General features: G+C 35.2%; 1 protein-coding gene across 2 annotated transcripts in view; it reads right to left on the reverse strand.

Annotated features, from left to right (window-relative positions):
• Positions 1-14: 14 nt before the first annotated feature.
• The window catches only part of LOC123910169 (probable cyclic nucleotide-gated ion channel 20, chloroplastic), a 25163-nt gene continuing 12478 nt past the window's right edge, over positions 15-12699 (reverse strand). For both annotated transcript variants that reach the window (XM_045961235.1, XM_045961234.1), the window contains exons 5-13: positions 4947-5084; positions 4477-4725; positions 3609-3857; positions 2147-2292; positions 1477-1554; positions 1273-1402; positions 735-987; positions 464-626; positions 15-340 (exon numbers count right to left, since the gene is read on the reverse strand). In XM_045961235.1, the coding sequence (XP_045817191.1) occupies positions 244-340; positions 464-626; positions 735-987; positions 1273-1402; positions 1477-1554; positions 2147-2292; positions 3609-3857; positions 4477-4725; positions 4947-5084 (1503 nt within the window). In that variant the 3' untranslated portion in view covers positions 15-243. The remainder of the gene's footprint in view (positions 341-463; positions 627-734; positions 988-1272; positions 1403-1476; positions 1555-2146; positions 2293-3608; positions 3858-4476; positions 4726-4946; positions 5085-12699) is intronic.

Raw genomic sequence — 12699 nt, forward strand, 5'->3', positions numbered from 1 at the left:
TCATAAAGTGCAGATTTTCTTTTATAAAAATAAAAGAATCAGATTTTCTTTTCATACCTTAAATCAAAATGTTCGTGGATATATTTATTTACATATACAATAAATTCATTATATGGTATCTACTTCATAACTCCCTATAAGCAATATACCACCACTATTCTATTCCAAGGATTCAATGTAGTGAATCAATCAAACATTAAAGTACAGCTAGCTAGCCTATGATTTCAATGTTTGATAATCATTTTATGTGGTAGTTGCTCGATTTAGACGCTTCTTCCTGTATCTCCATGCAACCTGAATTCTGTTTGCTGCAAGTGATTTCCAGTATGGTGATTCATACCTAACATAACACAATCATCAAATCAATATGTCAGACAGAGACTTATTTTTTTAATCATAAAAGGGTGAAGACATGCTGAAGTATCAACAGAAAGAGAACAAGGAAATGGAATGAATAAATGACCTTATGACTCCTTGAACACGAGGGCTCCGCAAGAATCTTGCAAAAAGAGTTGTGACTTCTTCAATGTCTTTAGTGCGGAGTGAAAATGCCTCTACATTGGTTAAGCATCTTACTGTTCTATCACTAGTCAACCCTTGTCCTTGAAGCTTTACTTTTTTACATTCTGCAAGAGAAACCACAGATTAAATACGTTGTTTCTCGTTTTTTTATAAAGGCCACATTGCTGATTATTGCTACTTCTTTTGAGGCGTGTTATCAGGTATAGTAGTACCTTTGCTTTCAGAAGACTGTTCAAGATACCATCTTAGAAGTTCTTCACCACAAGCATCCCCTTCGGTTAACGGAACTGGAATACCATCTTCTCCGATGCTCTCCAATTTTCCACGCACAATAAATACCATCTTCTGTACGAGACCTCCCTGACTCAAAATTTTACTTCCTTTAATGTATGTCGTCTGAATTAGTCTCTCACGAATGGCGTCTAAGATAGGCTCATCCTCATCCATCAGGGAAAAAATTCGAACCTGTAGAAATGTTAGATCATCATACAAAATTAAATCATCATTATAAATAGCAATCAGACTTGTTTAATATAATTTGCTTTTGATGTGTCTTGTTTTAGTTTCATTATGAATGTGCATAAAGCTTTGTCTTGGAAATTGTTTTCTGATTCAATTTCTATTGGAAAAAAGAATTTTATTAAAAACATTATAGGCGAGATTTTGAAGTTCACATAATATCTGAATCAAATAAATAAAATTCACTTAAAGAGTATATCATGAACTATTATTAAATGTTTGAATGCATACACTTTTAACAAATTTGAAGAGGTGGCGTCTTATGTCTGTCTGGAGATCTTCTGGCAAATTATTGAGAACCATTTTCTCAGGAACACCCTTTGTTGCAGCCCAACTATACCGTTCAGCCTGCCGTACTCTCCTGCATGACAGACATAGTATCCATCATTTGGCAGTATTGATGTGATTCATTAAAAGAGTTAGAACATTTTATACCTTTTAAGATCTTCTGGTAAGCGATGATGGCTCATCCATTGCTCAACATCACGGCCTCTAAGTTGCATTTCTAACCTCCTGTATGCAAGAAGGAACAAAATATATCAAGTTTGTTGCAACCCTAAGGATCTAACACAACGGAATATTACTAACATATAGTTCCATTTCTTTCAAACAAAAAAAAAAACATATAGTTCCATTATTATTCAAAATTTGTAGCTTTATCTACTTTAACTGGCCGACATGAACAAGAATAATATCCTACAAAAAATAAGCATGATACAATATTTTGAGGACACTTTTTACTAGCCTTGCATAAGTATCTCATTCCAAAATAACGATAATACGAATTACATAGTAGGTAAGTTCAAACTGAAGAGGCATGCTGATGTTATGAATAAACCATATAGTTTGATACAATTACACTTATAGGATGGCTAGACAATCATCCTTCTACATTGTTTTTAGCTTTTCAAATGAAAGTAACTTTAAACATAAGTTAATTTAGAAGGAAGCAAATGACATTTGTGTTTGATTTCATGGTAAGGAGAGCCTAAAGTGATTACAATCGAAATCAATTTTTTTCATCGAAGAACCAAACAGACACAACAAAGGCGCACCACATCACCAACATTTAATGTGCACATAAAGTAAGAGAAAAACATTTTACCTCCGTCCAAGAGACTGAAGAAAGTTCTGTATGTTTCCAATGAGAAGCGCAAAAAGCAAGAGTCCCAATCCTATGATAGACATTGTAAAGAGGACTTCCCACACAAAATAGCTCGGGGTTTGATTACCAGCTAGAGTACTGATTTGCTGTATTGGAGATCACAGAGCTAAGTAATATCAAACCAAGAGGTCTCGGGTTAAATTATGGTTGGTAAGCTTAAGAACATTGAAAGCGTTTGAAGCAGGAGGTCGGGGATTCCGGAAACCAACATAATCACTAACTTACTAACATTTTTCTATCGAAAAATAAAATCATTCATGTGCTCTTTATTGTTGGTTCAAGTTAGCCCTTGAATGCTATTAGAGTACATTTGATCATGTTGTTCAAAGCTCAGCCCTTGTCTTTCCAATTCTTCTATAATTAAATGTTAAGATGGTGTATGAATGTGATTTTGTAAAACTACATATGAAAATAAAAAGGAGAAAAACCAAATAGTTTTGTTATTTGGTTCATTATTTTCAATGGATGGTTAACGAATATAACAAGGTTTCAAATTATGTTAGATATACTTGATATTTCTTATAATCATCCAAATTATGTTCAAACATACACGATTTTCAGGTTCTCAAATAGCCATGATATCTATTAACCACAATCTGTGATAAAATATATTATATATTAGAGAAACATTTGATCATGTTTTCCAAAGTTCAACCCTTGTCTTCCCCATTTTTCTAATATTAACTGTTAAAATGGTAGAGATGTGATTTTGCAGAACTGCATATGAAAATTAAAAGGACAAAAACAATATAGTTTTGTTACTTTTATATATGCATGTAATTACGTTCAGTGGATGGATAATAAATTTAGGAGGTGTCACAACTCACTGTCGACTAAATGTTATTAACTACTATTTTGAATGTCATTAACCATGATTTTCAGATGTTCAAATATACACGATATCTATTAACCACGATTTTGGTTCAAATATACATCTGAAAATTGTGGTTAATAACATTCAAAAACGTGGTTAATTGTATTATATTGATGCTTAATGAGTTGCAACACCTTGTTATATCCATTAACCATCTACTAAATGTAATTAACCAAGTATTTGAACTGCATTATCTTACCAAACTGTTTGAATTTTGTTGCTCAATTTTGTGTCAAAATAACACATCTTACTTTTAAAACCTTGTTTTTTCTATCGTCAACTATAACTGGTTATGAGACATCCATATAAGTTTTGCACAAGAGTTTTCATGTCAGATTACATTGTTTATCTTCATAGCCCCCTTTTATTGTGTTGTTCCGTTAAAAAGGGGGCTATGAAGATAAACAATGTAATTATGCCGTTTATCTTCAAAGGAGGCACATTATATCAATCCTATTCCAATCTTCACAGTTCAATATTCGAGGAAAAATGTGTAGAAGGAAGAAAATAAAAGAACAAAATGCATACCTGGAATCCCCAAAACAAGGCATACACATATTTGTTAATCACCCTAGTTTCTATAGTAAGTTGTACGGCAGAGCCATAGATTCCATAAGCAAAAACACCAGATGTGGGATTCAAACAATCATTAGCGCGAGTATTGTTTCTCCACTGCGGAGCTGTTTCATTAGGCGCATTAGCATCACAATCAATCAATTCCTTGCATCCCACTAGTTCAGAAAGATGACAGGCATCTCGCAAACATTGGTTAACCCTCTTGAAGAAAAGAGATAAATGGAGAGAAGTTAGTAAAATGAAAGTTACCAAACATTCATTTACTTAATATAAAGTCCTGATTCTTAACGAAGAATTCATCTTTAAAGTATCCATAAAAACATAATAACTCATATTACTATCATGCTTAATTTTGACTATATCTATGACCCTGTTTCGATAAACAACTAAATTAAGTGTTTATGTATAAACTTTTTATATAAAAAATTAAAAATTAAAAATATAAAATCAAACTGTTTTAATATAAGCTATAAACTGTTTTAGAAATCTTGAAGAGCAGATGAAAATAAGTTGACAACAGCTTATAGAAATGTTGTAGGTTATTTCCATTAGCTCTCCCAAACAGCCTCACAGATGTTTATGCCATATGATAAACTCAAATAAATCGGTCCAAACAGGGCTTAAATAACATTATAAATCAGAAGCATTCAAGTGAATCAATTAATATTTCTTCTCTACTTTTTCCTTTCATTATGTGAAGATGCAGGGTTCTTTTTTTCCTTTTTTAATGAAACGTGACAATTTAAAGCAAAGTATGAAATTTATTGAGAAAGAAGTTCACATTTTTTAAAATGAAACATCAAATGTCAATTTAACTCACCTGTAGACCAAAGAGGTACCAACATGAACCAACGACATGGCCAGATAGCATAAAAATGAGAAGATTTATAATGAAATTTGCCCAAGCTGACTCAAATATGAATCCTGTTGGAGACTGGCCAATTAGCAGAGGCAAAAATCTGAATAATCTGGGAATATATTGTACAAGGATCGCTAGACGTAGAATATTCTTCGTATAATTTGCTCCTAATAACCCCAAGGATATTGGTAGGATAAAAAATATCATTATCTGCAAGTATTTCAAAACATATATCATAAACTCGGTCTTTTTCACAGATTAAATCCATTTCCTTCCGTGTCAAATACATGGTGTCAAGCACTTGTTCAATTCTACATACTATTTATTAAGACATCAACACGACACCGAGGTAATGTGCACAGAAGGTACTGAAAATGTAATAATATGTATCGGTGTCGACCAACAACGTGGAGAGATAGGAAGAAATATACCTCAGGAAGAGGTGCTACAACAAACAAGTCAAAGAAAAAATAGCTCTTAATGTAATTAAGAGCAATCTTCTTGGGATGGTCAACTAAATCACCAGCACCAACCACCCTTGAATCGGGAGAAACATATGCCAACCTAAACTGCAAAGAAGCAACTTAGTAGCGTTATTTAATCTTTAAACTTTGAAGACTCAATAAACTAGACTTAAAACTCAACAACCATGTTTAAGGCACATGCACTTTTTTCTTCCTATAAGTAAAGAGAGACTGCAGAAAATTATTATTAATCAGTGGATTCCATGGTTCTAAGATCATATGCATATGAAAGATAGAGAGCATAAAATTGTTGAGTTATCCTATTTATAGACCCAATTGAGCTAACTAACTTTCTAACTCCCTAACCAACTTATTATTAACCTAACTAACTAACACTAACTGAATATTGTATATCTGTAACAGTCCCCCTCAAACTCTCAAGATAGGGAAATTAACCAATCTGAGTTTGAAATACAAGTTGAAAATAAAATTTGTAAAACAACAAAATCAAACAATGTACTAGTAGAGGATTAAACACCTAAACAAATCAAAACACTGACATTGTTGGCACAATGTGATCATAACAGCCCAATAGGAGTCCAGCCCAAACAATTTTAATGCAATAATGGCCTTCAGTTCAAACACCGCTTCTTCTTTCTTCTTTGTTGAAACTTTGTCACAACACACTATGTGGTTCTAATGACAGAGGTGAAGACAAAACTATAGCAGAAATTCACTGTGCCAAAACAAGAGAGAAAGTGACAAATGAAACGAAGCCATACGGCGGAACATGGCGAAGTCTTTCTCTGTCCCAAGGCATCCACCACAATCAAACAATCGAGCGTTACAACAAATTTTGCAAGAAACAAATGACAAAATTGAACTAGCTCTTCAGCCGGGATCAAAATCGATGATGCACTGCTCATGTAGTTCGATAGGCCAAATCTTGTTGTTGGCGGTGCTACTGATCTGTTGTTGCTGTTTTCCGACGTAAAACCAAGAAGCGAAAGGCCTTATGGCGGCAACGCCGTAAACAGATCCATAGCATAATGCATAACGGAACCATACCTGTGATGAGATTATCCGATTCTTGATTTCATTAGAAACGCCGAACTCAGATTTCCGGTCGTTCAAATCCTTGGTTGCTTCAGAAACCACAACTTCAGAATCAAGATTCTTCGATTTCTCGTCGTCTTCCAAAGTGGCAAATGCAGATTCGATGCTGCAACAAGAATACATGCAATTTCCCCAATCTTGATGGTGAATCCATCAATTATTGGCTTGATTGGAGTGATCGAAGCATAATGAACGGTAGTAAGATCTGAAATCCCGGAACTGCCAAAAACAATGTGATTGTAGAAGCTTGAAGATTGAACTTCTGATGCAGATTGAAGCTTGAAGATTGAAGATTGAACTTCAGTACCATAGGACTCCTCTTCTTCATCATCATCTGACTTGAAACTAGAATCGAAAGCGTTATCGATAGGGTATCGCTCTAATACCATATTAGTAATCAGAGGATTCCATGGTTCTAAATCATATGCATATGAAAGATAGAGAGCATAAGACTCTTGAGGTGTCAATGTAATTGATAAAATTGTGAAATTATACAATGAGTTATCCTATTTATAGAGCCAATTGAGCTAGCTAACTTTCTAACTCCCTATTTATAGACCCAATTGAGCAAACTAACTAACACTAACTGAATATTGTATATTTGTAACATGGTCCATTATGGATTAGTACTTAAAATATACTCCCTCCGTTCCAAAATGTAAGACGTTTTGACCATATTACACAAATTAAGAAATTTGATTAATGTTGTATGGAAAAGAGAAATTATGAGTTAGTTTACAAAATTGTCCTTCATTAATGGTATGGGAAAAATAAATTGAAGAATTGAAAAAAGAAAGAGAAATAAATAGTTAAGGGTATGATAGGAAAAAGAGCATTAAATGCTTTATTGGTAATGTAAAGTGACTTATAATTTGGTACAATTATTTTTTTCAAAGTGACTTACATTTTGGAACGGAGGGAGTAGTATTTAAATTTCAACGATGACATACATTGTTGTTTGGGAGTATAAATTAATGGTCATTCTCATTTTTAGAACTGAAATAATGACTTAATAGATACCGGTTTGACTAAAATAACGGAAAATAAAAATGTAACTCGTTTTGAACTGACGTCAATTATGTCATTGTTTTAGCCATAAAGATTAAGAGAATCGATGTCGCCAACCGATTTACATGGAGGAGGCTGCCATTCTGTTTGATATAGAGTTGCATGGGGAAGTTGAAGACATTGTGGTTGGTGGAAGTCCCTTCTTTGTAGATCTTCAATGGAGGTTAGCTTCCTTACCTATTAAGGTTGGAGATCTGCAGTAGAGACTGGGTTTTGTGGCTTAAAGAGCGCAATCTTGGGTGTTACAAGATCATATATTGAGAAATGGTGAGGCATTTCGTATGAACTCTGATTTTGGAAGTGCTTTGAATGGTCTTCATGAAACGATTCCTAGTTTTGACTTGAGCAGTTTTACTAGGAAGGACACCATCCCCCTTAAAGCCCAATATTTTTTTGCGCGTGTTTTGTTTGGTAAAATTGTTCAGGGCATGGAAGTTAAGTTTAATATGACCACAAGATTTAGCAGCACATGCTCAGGATTTTCTTCTTGCTATTTCTATTGATGGATTAGGCCAGCATATGTCACTAGGTGAGTATCGTACTGGTGACCTCGCGTCATTACTTGTCAATTCGAGCTAATTTGAGTGATATTAGAACACTATTGGAAGCTTTTGAGCCCAAAAATGAGGAAAAATACCAGCAAGCTAAGATTACTTGTGAGGCAAGGAATTAGAAGTAAAAAAGGAGTCAAAACTAGTTTTTGCGCATCAGGCTCAGAAAGTGCCGCACCAGGAGTAGAAAGGTGAAAAAGCAAAGTGGCTCTCTGCCATTTGCGCATGATGCGCAGCCATTTGGCGCATGGTGCGCAGGAATGAAAGGATTTGGTGGAAGCTGTTGGAGATGGCGCACGGTGCACAGGTGGATTGCGCATGATGAGCAGGATTGATAGAGGGAGATGATGCTGTGGGATGTTGCGCATGATGCGCAGGAAGTGGCGCACGATGCGCCAATTGGACAAATCAGGAGATGCCACGTCAGCTGGCACATGGAGCGCAGATCTGGGGCGCATGAGGAGCAGATCGAAAATGATTACCTATAAAAAGATTGTTTGTGCGTCTGTGAAAAAGGTCGAAAATGATTACGAATTTTGATCCAAGACTGGTTTTGAAGACTGAAGAGATTCAAGTCTTTGAGCTTTCCAATTGAAGATTCATGATTGAAGATCATGAATTCATCCTCATCCTATGATTCCTCTCCAATTGTAGCCATGTATCACTAAACTCGTTGGAATTGGATCTCTATGATGATCCAATTTCCATAAACATTGTTATGTAGTGAATTTGCAATTTGAATGGATTTGAATGCTTTTTAATCAATTTATACTTGTACTTAATGCTTCATGTATCTTGATCACATATTTGATGATTTGTTAGTTCAATTTGCTATGAGAATAGGAAATTGATTCTTGATCTAGATTAATTGAGCACTTGATAATTCTTAGAGATTTGAAATTGTTTGAGTGTGATTAAAGGATTTGAGTGCTTAAACCTTAATTGATAATGAATTTTACTAAGAGATTAGGAGTTCATAATCAATTGAGAGGATGAAATGCCAAGAGATTGGATTTCATATTTGTCAAATCTATCTTAACAAATGTGCTATATCCATGAGAATTCGATTTCACTACTAAATGCTATGGAAGTTGGGGATTCTATGAGGTCCATTCCACCTTTTACTTGGAAAATCTAAACCAATTCATAAACAATTGTTTTAATCTTGTGACTATGAAAAATTCCCCCAATCATTTACTTTCTTTGTTAATGTTAAGCATTAGATTCGATCGATTTTGTTGAATAACGTCAATCCCTTAGGAACGATATTTTTACTACTTGACGACGCATTGTGCACTTGCAATTTGTCAATCACGTACTATCCTTAAATATCGCCTCATGATTCCTTTATTTCCTATTGATGAGGTTTGCCCTGTTTGCTGTAAGGCATGCCTGGATAACTTTGGGGAGCACGCAGTACATTGTAGAGAGCTTCCAGGTTTCAAATATAGGCACGACTTTGTCCTAGATGTCCTTTTTTATATTTTTAGGCGTGCAGGAATATCTGTGAAGAAATAGGCACCTGTGAACTTTTAGACCGACCCACAGGAAGGATGATCGACTCTCAGACCGGCAGATGTTATGGTGTATGGGCGGGTAACCGGAAAGCATGCATGTGTGGATTTGACTCTGAGACTTTTACTGTGGGACTGACAGTGTCATACCCTAATTTTGTCCTACCCTTTTCATAAATTATTTTTCATCATATTTTCACATATTCTCTCATTTTCTTTTTATATTTAATATTCAAAATCTAAAAAAAATGTTTTTATATAAAAATAAATAAAAACAACACAACAACAGCTTGCTGTTGCTGCTGCGTGCGTCCATCCCCCTTAGCACTTCTTGTTTACTTTTTATTTTTATTATTATTATTATTAAAAAAATGAAACAAGAAGGACAGCACAGTGCACGTTCCCTTTCCTCCATGAACAGTGCTGCGCCTCTCCCTACTCTGCTGTTAGCCTTACTCTCTTTTTCAACTTTTCATCAAAACCATGCTGAATCTTCACCAAATTCACAAGCAAGCATGAAGGACCAATCACTTCATTTCTTCTTTTATCTTTGCAAAACCAAATTTTCAGCCAAAGCACACTTTAATCAACACTCAAAATTATCCAATGGTCATAGGCATTGATCAATTGATCCTATAAATTGATCCAAACGAATCAGAACAAGAGGAGGCGATTTTGGAGGAACAGAGAGAAGAGAAAAACCAAAAAAATCTCATTTTTTCATCACTTTTCCAAAATCCGAAATTGACTCAAACAACTTCCAAACTTCAATCTTCTTCACCCAAAAGCCTCTAAACACTTCCAGTAGCTTGAAACAACAATAAAAACGAAGGAAAACCGTTGAGAGAAGCTTACTCAAACTCCAAAATTGCAAAGAAAAGAGTGAGCTCTAACTCATCTAAGCAAGCTTCAAAACAAGTTAGTTTCTAAACGTTTTTTACTCATGAACCTTCACTGAAGCTTTTCAAACCATTTGTTTTGCTTAATTTGTTCAAATACGAGTTTTCATTTTTTGGGGGATTTAAAGTTTGATTTGTTTTCTTAAAATCCTTGCATCTTTTGTAAATTCTGAGTTTATATTCATGATCAGTGAGGAAAATCGAGTGAAACCGGATTTTATTTCGTAAATTTTGATGAAGTTTTGATTGTGTTGTTGTTGGCCGAGCTTCATGAAGCTCTCCCATGGCCGTTCTGTTTCTGTTCTTCACGAAGAAGAAGGTGAAGGTTAGGGATGGCCACGTGTCATCCCGTGATTGGTTCATTCTTATTTTAAAACACAACTGTTGGATCTATTGTAAGGCCGAGATCTGTTAGAGGATTTTTTTAAATCCAAGCCATTTGATCAAATCAAAGGGCCCAGATCCAGGAAGCCTACCGTGCACCTATTTCCTCGCGCTGCACCATGTTCATTTTTGTTCTGTTTGCCATTTTTTTTGGACGAACTGGGCTGGGCTTTGGTGTTGCAGATTGCTATTGCTTCACCCCCAGACCCAGTTTGCGCCCCCAGTTTGTTTGTTTATTTTTAAGTGCTTATTCACTTAAGTGCTTATTTAAATAAGTGCTTATTCACATAAGGGCTTATTTAAATAAGTACTTTTTCTTTTGAAAATATTTTTTTGAGTTAGTAGATAATTATTTGATTAATGAAAACACTTTTTTTTAAGTAAGTGATTATTTAAGTTGTTTTGTAGAAAAAGTGCTTATTTGAACAGATGTTTATCTAAGCTTTTGAGTCAAGTGTTTGCACTAACAAATAAATGATCTTTTTAGATCACAGATTTTTGTTGGCTTATTGTTATAAGTCATTTTATTTGCTTATTTGCTTTTTAGCTTATAGAAAAAGTACTTATTTGAACAAATGCTTATTTAAGCTTTTGAGTCAAATTTTTGCACTAACATAAGAGACCTTCTTAGGTTATTTGTTTTATTTTGGTTGCTTTATTTTGATGAGAATTTTATTTGATTATTTTTCAAAAACATTTCGTTACTTTAAAAACCCCAAAATTCAACTTTTCTCCTTTGAAATGAATACGATTAAGCAAAGTCGATAAGATTAGCAAAAGCTTCAGTTACTGTATATATTGTCTATACTTTGTTTGCTTGTTTCGTTTCTCTTTTATCTTGCTCGAATTTGAAAGCACTCAATAAAATAGAATGAAAAAGGAAGGGACTGACGTATGACTTTCTCTACCCGAATGGTTCCGAGACCCTGACGTATGACTCGTGTCTTGGACCATTCTCATTCCCAAACCTTAAAACACCTAAAAAAGTATCTCTTAATCTTTTCTTTTGATTTTGTTAAATCAAATTAAAACGACTTAAGATTAAAAGGATGAAAAAGGAAGGGACTGACGAATGACTTTCTCTACCCGGATGGTTCCGAGGCCCTGACGTATGACTCGCGTCTCGGACCATCCTCATTCTCAAACATTTTCACAAAAACTCATAAAATCAACTCAACACACTCAAACCTTTTTCACTGCCCTCGCGCGCAGTAAAAGTAAAACCCTCTTCACAAAACGGGTGACGTTTTCGTCCATTCTCCGTAATACAAACCACGCTTAAGCCTCCGAAGTGCGAGCATACAAGCAGCGTTTAATACGAGAATGCGACTTAGACGTCATGCGTCTAAAAGCAACCAACCCACAAACATTTTTTACCCTGAACTACGAAACCCTGATTTTCCCATTGCACCTGGGAATACGTAGGAGCGAGATTCAACATCTTGTCGGGCACAATAATAAAAAACAAAACTTTTTCTCTTGTATCCATAATCATAATAATAATAATAAAAAACAAACTTTTTCTCGATGAAGCAAGAAACGAGTAATCAAGCAAATATTAAAAAACACGTTAAAGCAAACAAACATTTCCCTCTAAAAGGTTCCCGTTGAGTACAACGGATGTGAGGGGTGCTAATACCTTCCCCTCGCATAACCAACTCCCGAACCCATTTCTCTACCCCTCAAGGTTTTCTCGATATTTTCCTTTCCCTTCTTTGGGATAAATAAAATTCGGTGGCGACTCTGTTACTTTTCGAGTGTTCACACTCGAGGTTTATTTTTCGCGCCGCGACAGCTGGCGACTCTGCTGGGGAAAACAAACCTTTTGAGAGTTAAGCCTAATTTAGGGGGTTTTCGCTTGTTTGCTTTAACATGCGTTATTTATGCTTTAGCTTTATTGCTTTGGATATTATATTGCATATTTGTTTGAATATTATCTGTCTCTTCTGCTTCGTCTCCTTTCTTTTTCCTTTTTACCACTTGGGCCGGTTACTTGGTTACTGAGTGAAAAGTCCTATACCCGGACTTGAGGAAAACTTAAGACACATCGGGGGTTGATTGCTAGCTCGCCTGACGTATGACTCGAGGGTTGGCATGATACTCCCACTTGGGGTAGATTCGTCTTAGGGATATCGGTTCGCCTGACGTATGACTCGAGGACCGAAACGTTCCCTGGATGGATCCGTGA

Source organism: Trifolium pratense, linkage group LG2 (genome assembly GCF_020283565.1).
Source record: "Trifolium pratense cultivar HEN17-A07 linkage group LG2, ARS_RC_1.1, whole genome shotgun sequence".
NCBI lineage: Eukaryota > Viridiplantae > Streptophyta > Magnoliopsida > Fabales > Fabaceae > Trifolium > Trifolium pratense.